The sequence below is a fragment of the Quercus lobata genome, chromosome 8 (assembly GCF_001633185.2).
Source record: "Quercus lobata isolate SW786 chromosome 8, ValleyOak3.0 Primary Assembly, whole genome shotgun sequence".
Lineage (NCBI taxonomy): Eukaryota > Viridiplantae > Streptophyta > Magnoliopsida > Fagales > Fagaceae > Quercus > Quercus lobata.
In genome coordinates this window covers 40936135-40958737 of record NC_044911.1, presented here as the reverse complement: position 1 = coordinate 40958737, position 22603 = coordinate 40936135, and the positions used below count along the sequence as shown (strand labels likewise).

General features: G+C 31.5%; 2 protein-coding genes across 5 annotated transcripts; one reads left to right on the top strand and one right to left on the bottom strand.

Annotated features, from left to right (window-relative positions):
* Positions 1-604: 604 nt before the first annotated feature.
* Positions 605-4330, bottom strand: LOC115958552 (LOB domain-containing protein 2-like). Of its 4 annotated transcripts, none has more exons than XM_031076975.1 (4): positions 4230-4330; positions 3388-3988; positions 2641-2730; positions 605-794 (listed from the first exon to the last, which is right to left on the bottom strand). In XM_031076975.1, the coding sequence occupies exons 2-3, from the start codon at positions 3986-3988 to the stop codon at positions 2669-2671; spliced, it is 663 nt and encodes a 220-aa protein (XP_030932835.1). In that variant the 5' UTR covers positions 4230-4330; the 3' UTR covers positions 605-794; positions 2641-2668. The 4 variants fall into 4 exon arrangements, with proteins under 4 accessions (XP_030932835.1, XP_030932834.1, XP_030932836.1 ...); XM_031076974.1 differs by having other exon boundaries at positions 2655-2730; XM_031076976.1 differs by lacking the exon at positions 2641-2730.
* A 6862-nt stretch (positions 4331-11192) lies between these two features.
* On the top strand, positions 11193-14084 carry LOC115954750 (rac-like GTP-binding protein RAC2). Its single transcript, XM_031072681.1, has 7 exons — positions 11193-11492; positions 11624-11711; positions 11941-12050; positions 12149-12212; positions 12331-12395; positions 12518-12583; positions 13706-14084. The coding sequence occupies exons 1-7, from the start codon at positions 11394-11396 to the stop codon at positions 13802-13804; spliced, it is 591 nt and encodes a 196-aa protein (XP_030928541.1). The 5' UTR covers positions 11193-11393; the 3' UTR covers positions 13805-14084.
* Positions 14085-22603: the final 8519 nt, after the last annotated feature.

The following is a 22603-nucleotide window of genomic DNA, read 5'->3' as shown; positions in this document are numbered from 1 at the left end:
ATAAGAGATTGTTTCCAAATATATCACTTGCTAAAATTAGAAAAAAGTGAGATGATTATTCATATGTTTCTCATATTCCATAAATAGTTGGGACATTGAGGAATATCTATATGTTCTTTAAATTTTTTTACAATTCATAATAAAGTAACTAAATTTTACAATGACCATTAACTCACCACAACTTTCTTCATTTTTCCACAATTAGAGTTGGTTTGGGATCTTCTTTAAAAGAAAAAAAAAAATTGTTTTTTACTTTTTGTCTCAGCTTTTTCACAAATAATCTAACTTTTATTTTTTTTTTCTTAGCCTTTTATAACATAGTTAACATAAAAATTACCAAAAATCATATATTTTGATAAACATTATGTAAATAAGCTATTGAAAATTATCGATAAAACTATATGAAACGTCCCATTTGTAGAAACTACAATTTTTTTTTTTTTTTTAGTAAAAGGCGAAAGAATAGTTCACTCTGTACGCACAGCGTGGTTGCATTGGAGAAAGTAAATTGAATACACAAACAGATCATCTATATTACGTGTGTATATATATATATATATATATATATATATATATATTAAAAAAAAATCTATATTTTACATGTCTTGAAGGAGATGCAATATCTAATAATAGTCCTAAAGAATCATTTAAACATGGAAAACAAAAATGACTATACTTTAACTGCCTGAGTGTTAAGGAAGCAAGAGCAGTCGACCAAAAAATAAATATGTAATGATCTGCTTGCAATATTTGATTTGTGTCTTTGATCAGAAGGAACTAATTGTATGGATTTCCTGCAATATGACAGAAACAAAAGAGAACGTCATTAGTTAGGTTCTAAAGCAAATGAGAAATCAAAGTTCAAAAAAGAGAAAAGAAGGAAAAATAAAACCATATAGAGTATGATAATTGTCTTGTTAATTAGCTACAAGTTGCTTTGCTAGTGGCCGAGGCCTTGGCTCATTCAGCAGATCAGTACTACTAAAGTATTTTTTTATTATGTTAAGTTTAACCCATATTTTTAAGCAAGTATTACAGCTTAACTTTTGTAAGTTCAAGACATATGATAAAGATCAACAGTTACGTACTTATTATGGGGCTTTAACAGCCTAATCTACTTTATTGAACTATCAATAGGTTGTGCATTGCAGATAGTAAAGTTGCTCTTATATTGTATATACGAAAAAAGCAAATAGGTGAATGACATTCAGATGGTAACATTAAATAAATCTGGAAAACTGGTTTCAATAATTCAGCTTGGCATTGTCGATCTTGTGCAACCACCCTAAGAAGAGCTACCACTGCCCTATTATTCCAAATTTTGTAGTATTCTAGATTAGATTTTACTACACACTGTCAACAACATTTAAAAAACGTTGATTATCATAATTTTGGTAATTTTTTTTTGTAACATTTTCGTATTTATTTAAATTATTGATAATGTGGCAAAATCCGTTAAAATAAAAAGTGAAATAGAAAACACAAGTGAAAACAAAGAGAAAATATAAAAAACAAAGCACAGTAGGATTACATGGTTTGGTGTTGACGGCCTATATTCACAATGTAAAACCTAGGTGACTCAACCGTTAGACTATTTAGGCAATGGCCTAAGTCCTCTAAATGTAAGAAGTCCCCTAAATGTGAAGTCTCTCCCCTAGCCAAAAAAGAAAGACCTCTTCTATTCTCTAATAGGATGTCTCTTTTCTTTTCTTTTCTTTTCTTTTCTTTTCTTTTCTTTCTTTTTTTTTTTTTTTTAGGAAAAATGTCTCTTTTCAAATGTTGTGCATTCTGTTAATATATTTTACTATGTTTGATGTAGTTTAAGAGAGTCAAAAAATTTTACTCTTTATTTCTTTTTCTATCAAAATTATAATTATAATTATAATTAATAGTTTTTGGGACAAATTTATTACTAAAATCCATTGTTCATTACTTAAAGTCCAATATTGCCAAGAGAAACAAAAATAATCTCAAACATGATATTTATTCTTATAATGATTGTTTAGATTTATTTTTAGAATTAAAAATTAAAAATATTTTTTATAAATAGATGAAAATAGTCCAATTAACATATTAAGTTAATTATGTAAAAAGGCTATCGCTTATAAAATATAAACTAACCATATATTTACATTTGCATATGTAGAAAAAAGTTATTCAAAATTAAAATTGATAAAATTCTATGTTTAATTGTGATAAAATTCTTTGTAAGATCAACTATGTCACAAGAAAGATTAAATGAACTAGCGATATGAAATTTAAAAGGACATAATTAGTAGTAATCTTAGTATCTCAAAAAATATGAAAATGGATTTTTAAATGAAAAAAAAATGAAAACATAAATATTATTCAAGTAATATTTAAAATAAAAGAATGTCCCACTAAAATGATCCTAGACTAGGATCTACTATATTTCGTAGGTCAAATTTGAGCATGAATTTGTTTGGAGTTGAATTGAGGTATTTCATATATGACAAAAATGACACCATTTAGAAAAGAAAAAAAAATTATATTCTTTGTAGCAATGTGACCATATTTTGCATGAAAGACATTTAACATATAATAACACACAAACAACAAAGAACTATTTAGAAGACTAGGATGTTGGAAAAAACTAATTATCTCATTTTAAATTGTCACCTTAAATAACTAACTTTAAATTATCATCTTAAGCCCCAAAATGTGTTGAACCATTCCCAAAATGTGTTAAGTCAACTCTGCGTCCTGCGGCTGAAATAGAATACATGAATACATGAATTAGGCCCATAAAATTTTAAAAACTCTAAAATTAACTAGTTCACATAGGTTTATTCCCAACTAAACTAGTTCACTTGGGGTTCATTCCCAAGTAAAGATAAGAAAAGAACTAATTGTCTAAGAAGTTATTAGATCATGCCTCTAAATAAGAGAATTATAGTAGCAAGTTTATTGTTGTGTTTTGGAATTAGGGGAAGCAAAGCTTCAACAAGTAGAAGCTTCCTAGCAAAGCTTGAAGGCTTTTTTAGTAGACAATAAGTGAGCAGCAAGTTACGGCTCTGACGAGCATCAAGCACCTACTCCTATCAAAATGAAAAGTAGCAAGCTTCGCTTGAAGAAGTGAGCCCCTCTCCATTGCACGCTAGCTATCAAAAAGAAAAGCAGAAAGCTCCGCTTGAAGAAGCTAGCCTCTTTATCAGAGAAAGCCAATGCGCCCCTTGTATAGGGTTCCCAAAACCTGTGTACCCCTAAACTACAAGCTTTGAAACCCCTTTCTACAAACCGGGAAGCTTGAAGAGCTTAACAAGTTAGTTATTAACAAGTTATTACGTCTTGTTTCTAAATAAGAAAAATAGTGATCTACCTACAGAAAATTCCCCAAAAACAATGCACTGAGATTTAAGTAATTACCTAGATGATAGTATTGCTGGTGGTTAAATCCATTGATTGAGTTCTGCTGCAATGGAACACCTCCTGAAGCAACAGTTTCTTCTCTAATTACTTTATCTTCGTAGTCTAAAGAATAACCATATAGGTTAGAATCAACCATACCATTCCCATTATCAGGAATGTTGTTATAATTCAATGTGTTACCAACTACTCCTCCACCATTAGCCATCCCCTTATCGTGTATCCCATTAGTCCCACTCCATCCCATCGAATTCGGCTCAACAACTTTATATCCTATACCTAATTGGCTTTTGTAATTCTTAAGTTCATCAAAAAGCCTTGTATATTCTCCATAAGGACCCAAAACTGGATCTTTTTGTCTACAAGAAGCTTCCCACACCATCGATTCCACTGCTGCTTTCCGGTCTTCCTCCATGAGATTTTTGAGGATCTTTGTCACGTTGCTAACACCAAACACTTTATGCACCGCTTGAAATTCCCTACTTCTGTTTGCAGGAAAATAAGGCGCCAATATGCACGACTCCGTGCACTTCTTCCTTTGATGTTTGCAAGCAGCACAGGCTGGATTTGCTGCTTGTGCTCCATTGTTGTTCCTTTCCATCTTTAAAAATTCAAAATTTAAATCAATCTATTATGCAACACACAAGAAAAATTATGCACCGACTTGTTTGTATTTTTAACAAAGTACAAAACTTCATGAAAAACGAAAGAAATCTTAACAAAAATACAAAAATACAAACAAACAAAAAACAAAAACAAAAAGAAATTTGAAAACTTTATCAAGAAAAACGAATTGAGTAATCATAATTGTGAGGGAGGAATAAATCAAGAAATATACTAACCTTTTTAACAAGTTGTTTGATGTGCACGCCAGAGGGACGGCTTGTATAAATAATATGAAAACAAGATGTAGTACGTAGAAGAAGAAAAAAGGTCTCTTATGTATATAGACTTACACGAAAAGATTGTTATGTAACTAAATCAATGGGATATTACTCTTATATATGGTTAAATATGATTTAGGTAGCTCATAAGAAGAACCAGAGTTCTAATTTAATTTATTTATTCAAAATTTTAAGAGGACTGTTGATAATCCAATTCTGTGGAAGAAAGAACCCTAGCCCAGCTAGGTCAAAATAAAATACATGACGTGTCCGTGTTGTGCACGCGGATAGAGTGCACGTGTGTTAAATACTTTAAATTACTTTCCCAACACATACGATACGAGTAGAGGAATTGCTGCTAAACTGTATTTGGTCTCTTGTCGGTTGGATATACACCACGCGGTTTATAGCGCGTGGATCCAAAATACAATCTTTCTGGTCCACCGTACGGGAGCCCATGACCTTGGCCCAGTTGTCTTTTAGTTATACTAGGATTTGAAAACTTACTCCTATTAAACTTTAGACTTTTAAACGAAACACTTTAAATTTCATAGTTCTAACATTGGTGATTTTGGAGAAACAAAAGGATTAAGATTGTTATTTATGTATTTGCACAAGATGCCCAATTTAGTGTAAAGCCAATCTAAGTCTAACCCTAGACTCCACTGCTCCCATATAAACTCTGTTAGAGGTTTTTTGTAGCTTGTAATTTATCCTATAATAAAGATGTATATTTTTAGGATTTTACAATGTGTATTAAGTCATTAGACCAAACCACGTAGCCCTTGTCTTTTACCTTTTTTGGCTTTCACCTTCACTCACTACAAAAAATATGAATTATAACGGTGGTCTTTTTTTGTAATAATTACAAAAAATGCTACGAGGGAAGGTTTATTGTAGTAGATTTTCAAATGCTACTATAGGTCTCTTTGTAGTAGGGTTTTTCGTAACTGCTATAATATACTTCTTTTTGTAGCGGTTTCCCAACTGCTACAATATACTTTTGTCTTTTTCTTTTTTTCTTTTTTTGCATTTCTATAGGTGTTTTCTAAATACAAAACCACAAAGCTTTGTCCTTTTTGTTTTTTTATACTCCAATGTAGAAAACTAACACCCTAATGACCAAAATACCCCTAAAATACTCATAATAACACAAAAACCCCTAGAACTGAAATTGACCAAAATATCCCATGAATGTTCATAACTAGAGAAATATTTTTAAAATTTTCAAAATGAATAATATACTCCTAGACCTCCAAAATTACAAAATACCTTAGGAATGATTAAAATGAACAAAAAAAATCCCTAGAATCACTAAATGAAAAAAATACCCCCTAAAACATAGCATTACTACTATTACCTATTGGTTTAAACTGTGAAGATGTTTATCCTTAGCAATCTCAATGTGTTGTGAAACACCTATTGAGAAGGCCTTAATTTCCTAACTCATTTTAGTGCATGTAATATATATATATATATATATACACGTGTGTGTGTGTGTGGGAGGGGACTAACATTGTAGTATTTATTCTATGTGATTAGAAAGATTACTAATAGAATAAATATGTTTATTTTGTTGTATTAATTATTTTAAGCATAATGAAATTTTAATATTGTTTTTCTAAGATTTATACAAGAAACAATTGAATTTTTTTTTTTTTTTATATATATATGTAAGAAACAATTGATTTGAAATATGGTATTCTTGCTCAAATTAAGTTGTTTTTGCAACAATTGAAACAATGTCCAACAAAAAAGAAAAAAATAAATTTAGTTACACACAATCAAGAATGTAAAAATAATAATAATAATTGAAGGATATTTGCATTTTTTTTTTAGTAAGCATGAAACATGCCTATCTGTATTAACTACTATATCATGCAATTTTTAATTTATAAATACATATATATAGTATGATCAAATCACTACAATATTCTTATTGTCTTTCTATTTTGTCTAAAAAATAACTAAATATTACAATTTTTTACAAGAATAATTTTTTTTTTATACATCGATTATTGGGGTGGGGGATTTGAACTTTGAATATCTTTGTTGGAAATGTGCCAACCAGTTAAGTTATAAGATTCTTAGCTAAAATTATTGAAATATTGAAGAAAATTAATAATAAGTTTCCCCGTCTAAAGAATCTATAGCACTAGTTACATAACCGCTGGTATAAATAATTAATTCCAAAAGGAAGAGTTGTGTGTACTAGCAGTTTTTAATTCTCTAACAACAATTCTATGAATTGTAGCTAAAGATATTTTCTATACCGGCAATTCCTAGGAACCACTGCTATAACCTATAATGACGAAAACTTAACGGCGGTTATTCAAGCTGTAGTAGCAATTTAGAAAACTGCTGGCATAGACCTATCTAACTTTTAGCAACAGTTTTTAATAGTTTTAGTATTGGTTACAACCGCTGCTAAGAAACAAGTTTTTGGTTGTGACTTATCTTATTTCTCTTTTTGGCTTTGGCCTTCACTATAGTATTATATTTCGCTTTGATTTTAACACTACAATCATTTCAAATTAAATGATTTTTGTTCTTAATCCTTTTCAGTCATTTTTATTTTGTAATTTGTAAATTTAGAAATTTTACGATGGATTATTTGTATAATGTTGTTAGATCTATATTTAATTGTTTAGGTGGCAATCTTTGAACAAAAACTTTAGTCTTGTTTGTTAAATAGCTCTATTTCAAGTTCTAAGACTAACTCCAAAACAGCTCAAGATAGGGAAGTGTCTAACTTCTTGACACCTACTTGAAACTTCCTTGATCAATTGAAATCTTCTCAATTGCTTGTTCTATCAGGTTCATTAATTCAACTTATCACTTGGAATTACCTGCCTGGTTATAAAATGGGTGATTAGAAGTTGGCAAATTAGAAGAAGAGAAGCTTTCACGTATACCTAGATGTTTTTGTACCTTCTCTCTCAAAACCAGAGTTTCTAAATTAGATTTGAAGATCAATTTGCTGCTGTATTGTGATTTAGCTAAAGTCATGGTAATTATACCATCAAGGTTGTTGTGAAATCTTCAAGGTGGCCCTTGAAGTCTAGCAAAAAGTTTGTTACGGCAAAATTCAAAGTAGAAGAGTCCAAATAAGTTAGAGCTGCTTGTGTTTACTTGAGTAAATTATTATTGGAGGTAGCAACTAAAAATTATTTTTAATTTCAATTGTAAAGACTTAGATTTTACTTTATGGATTTTTGCATAAGGGTTGGTGGCTAAACCCTAGGTGTGGTTTTTCCTTTGGTGGTTACCATTGACTTTTCACATCATAAACAAATCATATTATATAAATATATATATATATATATATATATATTATATTTATTTCTGTAATTTTATTATTGTGATTTGTTGCATTTATATGATTAAAATTGAACTGAATTCATTCTCATAATTGTTTAATTAATTAATCCAACTTGGTTAAATTTTGTTGAAATTGAGAATGGTGTCTAAACTTTAACTTAATAATTGGTACCAAAGCAAGATTCTTGAGTAAGATCCTTGACCCCCACTGTCATGGATGAAATTATCTTGATGTGCATGGCCATAATGAATTGGGTGAAGATGATGACCTTCAATAAGCCTATAGAAAAAATGTATTAAATATGCTAAAAAGGCTAAAAGATTGGAGAGTAAATTTGATTAATTCAACAAGTTAGTTGGAAATTATAAGAAAATTGTTGAAAAATCTTATGCCAACCAAATATTGTCATAGGATTGGCGATTTGAAATCACATTTCCAAGTTGAAATTTACTCTAGACTCCTAGTCTACATAAGAAAATTGTTGGAAAAAAAATAAAAATAAAAAATTTAACCTTGCCAGTTGCCAACCAAACCTTTACTTAGTCTTTACTAACAACTAAAAATGGCTTCATTGAACTGCACCTCAAGCCAATATAGCACATGCCTTCTAGACTCCCAGTCTAGATATACTTCGCTTAGAAAATCTTCTGTATAAGATGCTCTAGTTTGGTCTCTACTCTCTTGCTTGACTTGTAAGTTCCAATCATATACTACCTCGCTTTGTGTCATTGTGCGTGTGAGAGAGAGAGAGAGTTCAGGCCATTCTTTCTCTAGTGATTTCTCTCGTCTGTGCACAGTACATGCATGTAGCGTATCTAATTGTAATCAAGTGGAACATCTTTTGGTATTTGTAGTTGATAAATTACTAATTTTCCAAAAGATTAACCTGTTAAGAATGGTGAATGAAGTGACTAATGAGACCATCTTAATCTGCTTCATCATCCATTCATAGAGAGAAATTAATGAATACTTTGCAAGAATTGGTTTCCTTGGAGACCTGCCAGTACTGGATGACAAAGGACAAACTACTATCACGGCCTCACCATTGGGTATGGGTCTCACCGAAAAGCCATTGAAGTATCAGGTTCAAATGTTCAACGGTATCCCCCATTAAGGGAGCCAATGAATTTTGGAACATGCATGGCATGATAACTTGGATGGGGAACAGGTTAATTAGGCTTCAGTCATATCTACAAACACTCATAGCACTAAAACTACACACTATTCATTGTCATGTCAAAAAAGTGGGGAAACACAAGTGAATATTACCTCCTTTTACAACAATTTACCCTGATTATTAATGATGTGCCTAAAAATTTACCACTTTGTGAGTGGGCCTAAATTTGGCAAATATAATTCACAATTTGAAGTTCTTGGAATGGTCGGCCAATTGTTTCATGCTAGTGCCAAAAGTAGCGTCAGCGACGGGTTTATAGGATGATATAATTGATACAATTATTACACGGATGGACTAGCCTCCCATGCGAAATTTAGTCAGCTCTTCTCGATAGCATTGTCATTGTCCTTTTAAACATGGTCTGATTGGTTTTCTATCAAGATTGTAACTGCAAAATTAGCTCGGGAATGGCTGCAAATATGATTTCTAGATCATATATAGTTCTTCACTTGGGTATTGAAGTCTTCTAAGAAATGCTTGTAATATGTATTTTCTACTTGGAGAATGCTCCCAGTCCAATCTCATTATAAAGTAACAGTTTTTTTGCGAAAAGTCTTATAGTTCAAATGACATTTTTTAGTATTTTTAATAGAGATTTTTAGAGTTCAAATCCTCATTTCTCAACTATCGAATTATCCACAAATAAAAAAGAAGAAGAAGAAGAAAGGAAGTTTAGTTTTTCCTTTATTAAAAAATAGAAAAGAAAATGCAATTGGTATGATATTAATTGGGGAGCAAATTGTATTACGAGGTCATGCCCAAGCACCAAGTACATGTCAACATTGTAACAACCACAAGTCAGATTAAGCTTTTCTCATTCCTTCCCTTTTAAGTCTTTTATATGTTTAAAGGAAAAGAAACTTTATTTTTAAAAAATTTATTATACCTTTATATTTATTTAAGAAGCTAAACAGCCTAAAAAACTGTATTAGGTATTTTGGTGAATAATAATAAATAAATAAAAACTTTTATTAATTTGTTTTAAGTTAGCCGCACTCGTATTTCGTGTCACTTGCAGTTGAAGTTAGACCGACTGATCACTCCAATACACCAAATTACCAAAGGAGGTCAAGATGCATAATTTTTTAGAAAAAAAAAAAAAAACACATTAATTAGTGTGTATTTGTGTTGGTAAATGTCATAAATATATGCTATCATCTATGGATTTTTTTTCCCTCCATATCTAGATCACATCACTTGGATAAGACATATTAACTTTAGTTCAGATGGACCCGTTTCAAAGATCTACATCAGAGCAAAGTGGTAAAACATGTATGCTTTTACAAAGGCTACAACCTCGTAATAACCAGCAAAAGCAGCAATATATATGCTTGACTGCAAGAGCTCATAAATATACCTACATATGGTTAAAAGATCATACAATACACATGTTGTATTTTTTCCAACACCTACAATCAACTTGTTACATATGGAAATGCAACCACAACCGCTCAACAATTAATCAAACAATCTCTCTTTCTCACTTGCTCATTTTGATTTTAGGTTGTTGTTAAATCCCATCACCGTACTTGATTGATGATTAGGGCAATTATACTTTATAAAATCTATGTCGAGTATTTTATGAAGATATCTATATATATTAAAGTTAGCTTTAAAAGAAATGCTGGTGGTGGGTCATCAACGTGAACAAATTAATCTCACATCAACCAAGACCAATATCCCCTCCACTTACTAATAAATATTTCCTTAATTATGGTGAATCCCACATAAAGTTCCCATAGTCTTTAGGCTGTGATATTTTCACTGCTAACTGAATGGCTTTTTCATGCAATCAGAGTCAAATTTTGCCACCTGCATCTTTTTGGGATAGGAAGTCTAAAAGGGCATACTTATTAGGAATTGAAATGAAAGCCTAAATTACATTTTTCTCAAACTCATCATTGAGCTCTGCACGTTATACACATACATAAAAATGGGGGACAGGTGATACACATAAAATTGTGTGACAAATGACAACTTCACATCATCACTTTAAAAAAAAATTGATTGATGTAGCATTTTCCTTAGGATTGATGCAAAGGTTTAGAATTTTTGTCATTATATTAGGAGAAAGCATGAAAATGTCACGCCTTGGCACTCATAAGTCATAACCTCCTTTATTTTTTTAATATTTGGTTTGAGTACATTCTTTCCTTATACTATCCATCAAAATGTTTTTTACAGTTAAGCAATGTTTTATATTCTAAATATTCATCATTCAATCTCTCCCTTGTACAATACTTAACCAACTAACACTAGCACCAAACACCTCTTTTGTTGATCTTTAGCCTATGCTGCTTTGTCCTTCCCCTTAAAGGAACAGAAAGCCATTGGCAATCATGGTAAAGATAAAGATACACCACAAAAGTTGGTGCTGGGCTGTTTATCTTATTAAATGCCACTGTCCCCCCCTCCATTTCTATTCAAAATTCAAACTTATAAACCTCCCCCAAGTGCCCTCCAATTCTATACCCTCCTTTGTTGCTTTCTATCTTATAGAAGTTTTTGAATTTTTCAGAGAGAGAGAGAGAGAAATCTATGGGCTTCTACTAATGGAGCTAAAGAATTCAGGGAGGAGCTAGGCTTTGCTAGGAGTGTGAAGAAAAGGAATTGGACTTCAAACATGAGTACTGCAAGATTCATCAAGTGTGTCACAGTTGGAGATGGAGCTGTTGGAAAGACTTGCATGCTAATATCTTATACTAGCAATACCTTCCCCACAGTATGATCGATGATGTTTCATAACAATTTATACTTGCATTATACGTATCCATGTTTAATATGCTTGACTATATTAAGCTTTACAGTCTTACTTTCGTAATTATGATGTACTCTTTGTTCAAATTCTTATAGGATTATGTACCTACCGTGTTCGACAACTTTAGTGCCAATGTGGTGGTTGATGGCAGCACAGTTAACCTTGGATTATGGGATACTGCAGGTAAGTAAAGTAATTGCTACTATAATTCTCAGTTCTGTCTCAGAGGGTTCATAAACATTATACTTAAAAATTGTATCATAAAGTGAAAAATGGGGGAAAAATAGGCCTCTAGTAACTTGAATTGAAATAGTTTTCTTTTTTGGCAACCAAACACACTATGCTTAATAGTTTTGTTGAGATACAAAATCATGTTATACCCTAAGTACTTAACGTAGTTTGGTGAATACAGGACAGGAGGATTATAACAGGCTGAGGCCTTTGAGTTATAGAGGTGCAGATGTGTTCTTGCTGGCCTTCTCTCTCATCAGCAAAGCCAGCTATGAAAATATCTCTAAGAAGGTTTTTCATCAAAAACCCAACAATCTTTCTTCTCAATTTCTTAAACACGTTAATGCTTCACATTCTCCAGTCTGAAATATCTATTTTTTGGCTCCCAGTGGATTCCTGAGCTGAGGCATTACGCCCCTACTGTGCCAATAGTGCTTGTGGGAACCAAACTTGGTATGAATTACTTACACAACTAGGAGTATATGAATCATCACTAGCCAATTGACCTTCTGATTTGTATAATAGCTGATTTAAAAGTAACCTATGTAACTTTGTTTGTAATTTGCTACAGATCTACGAGAAGACAAGCAGTATTTGATTAATCATCCCGGCGCTACACCAATTACAGCTGCTCAGGCAAGTCTCTACTGAGGGTGGACAGGAACCAAATACTAATGAAATGTTACAATTTCTCTTTCTAAAAAGTTAATATTGTCAATTTCATGGACTTCATGGTAAGATTATTCAATGTTGGTCAGGGTGAAGAACTCAAGAAGGCAATTGGTGCTGCTGTTTACATAGAGTGCAGCTCCAAGACTCAACAGGTTCGGTAATTAACTTTGTGATCTATGATTTATGAAATATGAATACGTTTTGCCAGAGGCAGTAAGGGTGTGTTACAAAATTAAAGTAGGATAGCCTTCAACTGTAAAAACGAGTCTAAGATTCTAATGGCTTGTGTCTGATGCTACTTTATAAAGCAAACAAGAAATTGACAGTTTGATAATTCTGCTTCAAGCTCCAAAAAATTCCACATTTATCTTTTTATTTCCTCTAGTTTCCCTACTTCTTTTTTAGTGATTTCTTCAAGACCTGCACTTTTTCTAGATGTACGTGTCTAACTGCCTAGTGTTGTTACATCAAATTTTGATTCCTTGCTGTATTGAGGACAGGGTGCATCAACTCAACAAGTCTCCTAATAATTTTACATTAATTTTTGCTAACTTGAGAACATGTACTTGAAATATGGATACTGAGGCATACCTATACTGGTAACGCCCATGAAAGTTCTGTTTATGAAATAAAATTAGTACTGGTTATTGTGAATGAGTATGACATTCTGACATGCTTAAGTATTGTAGTCATACTAATAATATCAATATGTGAAGTTAACAGATTGAATAAGATACAAAAGATGTAAACTTAAATGCTAACTTTGAACAACACATAAAAAAAACATTACAAAAAAAATTTACAGATTTTGGATGCGCCATTTTGATTGGCTACAAAACAAAATTTCTTCACAACCTTAGTTTTATCTTCTCTTACTTGGTGTTTTCATTCTTTTCTTTTCCTTGCCAACCCGTCAATTACAAGGCATTATTTGAAAAATTAGTCCAAAAATAGCATTATTTTGAGGTAAAAATACTCCTTTGCTTAATTTCTTGCCCCTTTTGTAAACCAGCCCCTTTTCCCCGTCAAGATCCTTTGTTTACCTGACATATTGCACACTTGTTTTCATTAACTTCTTTCCTTATAAATACCCCCATGAAGTTACATTTACTTACATATTTAATTGTATCACACTGGACACTTGTTCTAATCTTTCATGCTTATTTCTCTTCCACATCTATATTCAACTTGTAGCAATAATTTTAGCATTGATTTGGGAGTTCTGCTTCCCAAGTGCTTATCTAATTACGTCTTCCTTTCCTGTGATATTTCAGAATGTCAAGGCTGTGTTTGATGCTGCAATCAAGGTTGTTTTGCAGCCCCCTAAACCAAAGAAAAGGCGACGGAAGCCAAAGCCATGCACATTCCTCTAAATCAACTTCATGCGTCTTCCTTGTAACAGCCACAACCCTTGTCCTAGTCTTCCTCTCCTATATATATGCCGGTCTATTGAACCTATGATGTTCTGCAGTTTTCGCTCTCTCTGTCTCTCTCTTATCTTGTTAGTTTATTTTCGATGTATCGTGTTCCTATGCTTCAAATGGATTTTAGGCAAATACAAAAACCTACAAATGTAATATTTGTGATCAAACCCAATTATGATAACATTATTGTAAATTGTTGCTCCATCTAAGCTTTTGCTAGAGACTGTTAGACCATGAGCTACATTCACATCATATGATTGAATGTAGGAAAAAAAATATCATACTTCCTTTCATGCTTTACATGCTCTATGCACCTTAGTAGGGCAGACATTCTGTTCTTAAATTGTATCTTTTTCAAACAAAGTATTAATGCAAACTGCCAATTTTTTTTATAATACAATGTCAATGCTATATGTTTTATCATGGTTGCTAATTATTTTGGTTGAGGTTGATAAAAGTCACTTGTGCACAAGAAACTTAGGATCAACTCTGTACTCTCTTCTACACGAGAAATGGAGAGGGTTACACCTCTAGTGGAAGAAAAAAATAGTCACTAGAGGTTTTGTAACTTTTAAGAGTAATGTTATAATCACAAACTATTTTATAACATTTTTACAAATTATTGATGTGGCAAATTCTTATTAATTCTAATATGAGTCCACCACTAACATTACATTTATGTTTACCAATAATTATTTGAAAATTACTAAAGCTACATCAACCATTTGTAAAATTGTTATAAATTAGTTTGTCTGTAACATTACTCAACTTTTAATAAATGAATTGAGATCATAAAAATGGATAGGAGACAACTGTATTGACCTACAATAACAAACAAAAAAAAAATTTATGGGATTTTTTCCTATCCCTTTATGGTGATATCAATTCAAACTATATGCCAAAAATCAGCTAAACTTAGCAGTGTCTTCATTAATGCTCTAGAATTATCAAGAAGTAATAACTCGTGAGTATGAGGTCGAACCTATAGGAAAGAATGATGATTAGCAAACTAAAAGATTAAATTAAATTCAAACAAGAAAATTAATTGAAGAGAAAGTGTTATTTGGTAGGTAAAGATAAATGAAATTGAGGCTTAGTGATCTACCCACAACCCATCGAATAGCAGTTCTAACAATTTTATTTTATAACTCAACTAAAATTTATACAAAAGATGATCCTAAATAGATGATTTAGCAATAAAAGCAAGTTAATTTTACAAAAGTAGTATGAATTTAACTGATTTTAGGCACAAAAAAAAAAAAAAAAGGAAAGAAAAGATTAATGAATTATTAGTATTATTTTTTGATAGTTCGCAAGGAATTGTAAGTGCTCGATAAGCCCGATGTCTAACAACTTTCTATAGAGATAAATCGACATAACAAAACAAAAAACATAATAACTTCAGCACTAAAAAGCATGAAAGAATTGTTAAATGAGCTTATGGATCAAAAAGTCACTTTTGAATGAATCGATCTTGGCTTGGGATGGCTTTAGGTGGCCAATCGGCCGCTAGGTCGAGGTTTTGTGAATGATTGGGTCTTTGCTTGGGATCAATCATGAGTTGGTAGCGTGGGTGGGACGATTTCGATGCCTTCATTTTGTGGTGTGGTAGTGTTATTTTATTTTTTGAGGGTGACAATTTTTGTGGGTTTGGGTCCGGCTGAAAGTCACGTTTTGTGTTTTGTGTTTTGCGTTTTACTCTTCTTCTTTTTTTTCTTTTTTTTTCTTTTTTCCTATACCGTTTCTGCTTTCGGGGGACAAGAGCACTGTTTATGTACTGTTGAGTACTGTTTATATTCTGTTTGATACTGTTTATGGGTTAAAAAATATTAAAAATGGGTCAACGATACTATTCACACATTTAAAAATAATTTTGCTACAGTATTTTCAGTTTTCAGTTTTCAATTTTCAGTTTCAGCAAAAATAAGTTGTATCCAAACAGACCCTTTATATCAGTTGATGCAGAAGAAAAAATTCCGTCTAAAAAAAATCTTGAGTTTGTTTTGATGCAGAGGAAATACATACATACATACATATATATATCGGCAAGAGAATAAAATATAAGGATGATATTATATCTAAGTTGCTTTTTGTCTAGTGGTCATCCACAACATATTATTTCTAAAACTGATGTACATATATTTCTTCATTTACTCCCAGTGTCTCTCTAATATTTTTAGTATATTACAATGGGAGCGAAGGCTCATATATATAGGCGGAAGATGAACTGATGAAGCAACTACAAAGGGGGCAAGATCCCCAAAAGTTGCTGCACCCATTTAAAACTTTGCCAAGGAAAAACCCAGTGGGAAAAAAAACCAATGGCAAAAGAAAAAGAGTACAGTATTCTAGTGAGTTTTTAAGTGCCTTTAGATTGCCTCATTAAAACCTTGCAAAGGAAAACCCAATGGGAAAAACCTAAGCGAAGGAAAAAGAATACAATCACCACTAATCATTTTCTCCCCCTCATGAGTACATATAACTTCAAAGATCTTTAAGTCGACGCATGCCAATGTTGTGTACTATCTTCTTTAACGTTGCGGCTGGTAATGACTTAGTGAATAAATCTACCAAATTGTCACTTGATCGTATCTACTTGACATCAATTTCACCGTTCTTTTGGAGCTCATGTGTATGAAAGAATTTTGGTGAAATATGCTTGGTTCGATCACCTTTGATATATCCTCCCCTGATCTAAGCAAAACAAGCAACATTGTCTTCATATAAGATTGTGGGGCTTTCTTTGATTGATGATAAGCCGCATTTTTCTCGAATGTGTTGAATTACCGATCTTAGCCAAATGCACTCATGACTTGCTTCATGGATCGCAATAATCTATGAGTGATTAGAGGATGTAGCAGATAACGTTTGCTTGACAGATTTCCATGAAATGGTAGTGTTGCCACAAGTGAACAAATAACCTGTTTGTGATCGGCTTTTATGTGGACCAAAAAGATAATCTGCATTTGCATATCCAATCAACTGTGGATTTGACCCTTTTGGATAAAACAATCCCAAGTCAGTCATTCCACAGAGGTAGGGTAATACATGCTTGATTCCATTCCAATGTTTTTGAGTTGGTACAGAACTATATCTTGCTAGCAAATTTACTAAGAAGGCTATGTCCGGCCGTGTGCAATTTGCAAGATACATTAGAGCACCAATTGCACTAAGATATGGTACTTAGGGACCAAAAATTTCTTCATCATCGTCATGAGGATGAAAAAGATCCTTTTTGACATCTAGTGACCTACCCACCATTGAGTATTCAAAGGGTGAGTTTTATCTATTAGGAATTGTTTTAGGACATTTTCTATGTATGTTGACTAATGAACAAAAATTCCATTTGAAAAATGTTCAATTTGCAGTCCAAGGTTGAGATCTTTCATCTCGAACTCATTCCTTAAATAATTTGCGGTTTTTGTGAGCTCTTCTGGAGTCCCCACAAGATTTAAATCATCACCATATACCGCAACAATAGCAAATCCGGATTTTGAGTTTTTAATAAAAACGCATGTACAAATTGGATTATTCACAAATCCTTCTTTTAATAAGTATTCACTGAGGCGATTATACCACATGCATTCGAATTGCTTTAATTCATACTAGCCTTTGAGCATGCGTTCACGTGCGTGCTTAGAGGCTCTTCTATTTTTTGGGTAAGGGTTAATTTAGAGCATTTATTATAATTTGGGATTATTATGTGTGGTGAAATAATTTTTCATCACACCCTATGTTTTTTTTTTTTTGTGATTAAAAAATGTAGTAATCTCAAATTATAATAAACGCTCTAAATTAACCCTTACCCAAAAAATAGAAGAGCTTTTGAGCACGCATGTGAGCGCGAGCTCAAAGGCTAGTATAAAACTTACCATTTTTAACATCAGAATTTATATGACTTGGTCTAGCCTCAAAGTCATTTGCCATTATAGTTGGATAGTTGGAGGGAGACCTAAATTTAATATTATAAACATTAAGTTAGCATCTTTCTCTACATTGACATACAACTAACATGCCAAAAACTATAGATTTTCTCAAAATAATAAGATTCCAAGCAATGAAGAATGTTTAAAGATACAAAACTATAATCTCACCACTAACATCTTGCATAGCCCTATGCTCAACTAGCATATTGTGTGCCAAGTTATGGATATGTGTAAGCCGATGACTTCGTCCAGCCTCGTGATTAGGTGGTATTAGTGATGGGTTTGTTGATGTTGAATTAGAATGCACAACATCTTCTTCATTTAAATTTGTTGGCCTTCCCACTAAAATATGATCACCACCCAAAGTTTATTGTCTTTGTCTGGAGTAATTGGCACGAAGTCTTGCCAATCGAATATTTCTGCTTTCATTGTCTTCTCGTTGGCTTCTCAGGCGAGCATAATATCTCTATCATTCTTGATGACGTTCTATATCATCGGTATTCACCATCAATGTATTTTGTGAACTCATTTCTAAATAAATTAAATTAAATTTATAGTAGTCGTTGCACATACATACACAATAAGCAATAAATCTTTCCTGGTCATAGATAGCATGTATTAAAACCTTAAAAAATTGAACTAATTTTGAACAAATTAATCACATGAAAGAATTGTAATAAAATGTGCAATTGTAATAAATTTTTAGTAAAATAGGAGAAATAAGTTACACTTCTTGAAGTTTTGAGAATATTTTTAGATTTAGGTTATGAATTGTTAGATCTGTGACCAAAATATAATTTAGAAAATGTTTATTTTTTTTTCCCAAGCTCATTTCTAGTTAAATTAGATTAAATTTGTTGTACTTGTTTGGCACACTTTAAAACAAAATCATGCCTTTTTGTAAGGCCATGTTCAAGTTCTAGTTAGCCAGTGAATATGCTTACCCATTGGAGCTAATACTAACATTTACTTTTTTTTTCTTTTTTCTTTTTTCGAGAAACAACTAACATTTACTTTTTAGTGGTGTTGTTATTGTTCTTTTATTTATGATAGTTATCAAGTTGTATTTAATCCTAAAATTTAGCCATGTACTACACATCCATAACAAAAATTTAAAAAGAGCTCATATTTAGAATTTAGCGCTTATATTTAGAATTTAGTAACTACCATTTTTTTTTCTTTTACGGTAAAAGACTCAAATTTTTGTTTTTTTTTTTTTTGGTTAAGGGAAGGCACTAGATGTGCATCCACCTTTTTTTCTTTTTAGTGGTGTTGTTGTTGTTCTATTTTTAATGACAGTTATCAAGTCATACATTTTATCCAAAAAAAAAAGCTACCCTTATTTTGAAAAAATAAAACTATCCCACATATCCAAAAAAACCCTACCTGGCTACCCTTTTTTTTTCAAATTCAAAGTTTAAAAATACCTTATCCTTATCCCATGGTAACCTACATCAATAATTCTATCCAAAACAAAAATCATCCGTACAGAATGAAAAAGAATGCGGAAAAGAATATAACAAAACCCAAAAAAAAACCCTCATTTGTACATAACGTGAAAAAGAAATATAAAATAAAACCTAATTTTTAGGATATTTGATTTTGAAAGAAAATAAAATGCTAAATTTTAGGAAAATTTAAAAGATTAACGTGGGGAATTGATGTGACCCCTATCCTTATTTAAAAGTTTATCAAAAAAAGAAAAACTACACGTTCAAAAATTTCGGATTAAACTACTTTTTTTTTTTTTTTAATCCCATGTTCTATCCCAAAAACACTACCCGGCCACCCCTTTTTTTTCAAATTCAAGTTTAAAAATACCTTATCCTTATCCCACGATAATCTACATTAATAATTCTATCCAAAACAAAAATCATCCATACAAAATGAAAAAGAACACGGAAAAGAATATAACCAAAAAAAAAAAATCCTCATTTTTACAGAATTTAAAAAAAAAAAAAAGTGAAAAAGAAATATAAAATAAAACCTAATTTTTAGGATATCTTATTTTGAAAGAAAATAAAAAGCTAAATTTTAGGGAAATTTAAAAGATTAATGTGGAGAATTGGTGTGACGCTATCCTTATTTAAAAGTTTATCAAAAAAGAAAAATTATACATTCAAAAATTTCAGATTAAACTATTTTTAAAAAAAAAAAAATCCCCTGTTCTATCCAAAAAACACTACCCAGCCACCCTTTTTTTTTTCAAATTCAAAGTTTAAAAATACCTTATCCTTATCCCACAATAACCCACATCAATAATTCTATCCAAAACAAAAATCATACGTACAAAATGAAAAAGAACACGGAAAAGAATATAACCAAAAAAAAAAAAAAAAAACTCATCAGTAAAAAATAAATAAATAAAGTGAAAAAGAAATATAAAAGAAAACCTAATTTTTAGGATATCTGATTTTGAAAGAAAATAAAAAGCTAAATTTTATGGAAATTTAAAATATTAACGTGGGGAATTGGTGTGACCCCTATCCTTATTTAAAAGTTTATCAAAAAAAGAAAAACTACATGTTTAAAAATTTCGGATTAAACTATTTTTTTTTTAAATCCCACATTTTATCCAAAAAACACTACCCGGCCACCCTTTTTTTCAAATTCAAAGTTTAAAAACAGTACACATTTGTGGGTAAATACATGTTAAAATTTTTTGGATAAAACTACCAGTCTCCCACATTTGTTTAATGTATGATTTATACATGTGGGTTGCAATAACACTCCCCACGTTAAAAACTTCTCATTTAATTCTAAAATGTTGTGTTTTAATCCTAAAATTTAGCCATGTTCTACACACCCATAACAAAAAGTGGAAACAACTTATATTTAAAATTTAGCAACTATCATTTTTTTTTTCTTTTACAGTAAAAGGATCAATTTTAATCCTAAAATGTATTGTTTTAATCCTAAAAGTTAGCCACTTACTACACATCCATAACAAAAGTTAAAAAGAGTTTAATTTTCAAAGATATTAACTACCCTTAAAACTGAGAAAAGGTACGTAACATTTTTTATAGAGTAGTAAATTAATAATTATAAAAAAAATAAAAAAATAAAAAAAATAAAACATGTAAATTGAATTTCACATAGAATTATACAAACGATAAATATAATTTATGTTACAAAAGAAATTTTTTTACAACAATTTCTTAGATAACAACCACTTCATGTGAGGTTTAAATTGGGTAACCATTAACATGATACATCAAATATATAATAATACCCTCTAAAAAAAAGTAGTGTAAAAAAAGTATCTCCCTTTCTACACCTACCCCCAAACCCCATACAACCTCACTACAAGCCTTCAAAATAGAACCCCAAAAATCCCTCCTTTTTACATCTCCACCGACACAAAACAAAAAATCCCTCCTCTCCTTTACCAACCCAAAAATCTCAGCCACCATACAACCAGCAAAACAGAAAGGAACGTAACTGAAAACAAATCCCCAAAACACGTGAAAAATCCCACCTTTTCCCATTTTCACCAACACAGAACAGTAGCCAAACCTCTCTACAAAATCCCAGCAAGAAAGAACCCCAAGACAGAGATGACCCATAGCACTTCCTTACCTTTTTCAAGACATTAAATGTTTTCTTATATCATCACGCGTGCAAGATGAGGCTTTTTCAATTATGACTCAATCTTTGGAATAAAAATTGGTGTATAATTGATGATATGTCTTCGGTCAAAGAAGCATAATTCCTATAAATATATATATATATATAATAAAAATAAAATTTTTTAAAAAAAAGAAGAAGAGTAAATTCCTATAAATAAAATAAATAAATAACCAAATCAAGTAGCTTAATTCCCTTAAAAAATATACCGTAAATTCCCAAAAAAAAAAAACCCAAAAAAGTGTTTGTGTTTAATTCTAGGCCAAAACAAAAAGAAAGAGCCCTTACCAATATCCTTTTTCAAGTAGCCAATTCAAGCACAAACCCTCCTATTTGAAATCTCAAAGTCAACCTCGGTAATAAGCCATCATCAAACACCCTTGAATCCCTAATCACATTCATTCACAAGTAAATACTCCTCAAACTATGAATACTCGGTAGCCATGGCAGGTAAGACCTCAAAGAAAGTCAATGATAAACAAAAGAATAGAAAAGAAAACAAAGAGGAATTTGCAAAAGATAAAACCTGAAAAGTTGTTGGAGCCTCTGATAATAAATGTCTTCAATCTGAAGAAAAAGAAAGGAGGATATAGAGCTAAACTAAATGTCTTCAATTTGAAGAAGAATGAGAGATAGAAAGTGAGATAGAAACTGGCAAAGTGTACGTGAGTTTATGGATCTTAAAGTGTAGGAGTTTTAATTTACATATTTATCCCTGTAAGTTGAACACTTGTAAGTGAGTATGATGAGGGTAACTTAGACATAAAAAAAAGGAATCCAAAAAGGGGAAGCCCTTTATATAGTAGTATAGATAAGGACCTTTGTAGCATGATAGAATACATGCTTCGGGATATGGAGTCATATGCTTCAGGCATTTTATATCCTTTAGGGATTTTCATGTATATATTATTATCTAATGATCCGTATAGATATGTTGTGACCACATCCATTAAACGCATGTCTAAATTTTCTGTTACCATTAAGCTAATAAAAAATCTGAATGTAATTGCATCAATTACAGAAGCATATGTTTCCTTCTAATCAATGCCAGGCCTCTATGAGAAACCTTCTACCACAAGTCATGCTTTGCACCTCGTAATTTCATTTTTCTCATTACGCTTTCATACAAATACCCATTTATATCTGACAAGCACTACACCCTCAAGTGTTTGGACTATAGGTCCAAATACTTCAC

Excerpts from the sequence above, each read along its gene's own strand:
- LOC115958552 (XM_031076973.1), bottom strand. The coding sequence starts at position 3,988 with ATGGAAAGGAACAACAATGGAGCACAAGCAGCAAATCCAGCCTGTGCT. Across the intron at positions 3,267-3,387 it reads CCAGCAATACTATCATCTAG|CTTCCCGGTTTGTAGAAAGG; the intron begins GTAATTACTTAA and ends AAGCTCTTCAAG.
- LOC115954750 (XM_031072681.1), top strand. The coding sequence starts at position 11,394 with ATGAGTACTGCAAGATTCATCAAGTGTGTCACAGTTGGAGATGGAGCT. Across the intron at positions 11,493-11,623 it reads CTAGCAATACCTTCCCCACA|GATTATGTACCTACCGTGTT; the intron begins GTATGATCGATG and ends AAATTCTTATAG. Across the intron at positions 12,213-12,330 it reads GCTTGTGGGAACCAAACTTG|ATCTACGAGAAGACAAGCAG; the intron begins GTATGAATTACT and ends AATTTGCTACAG.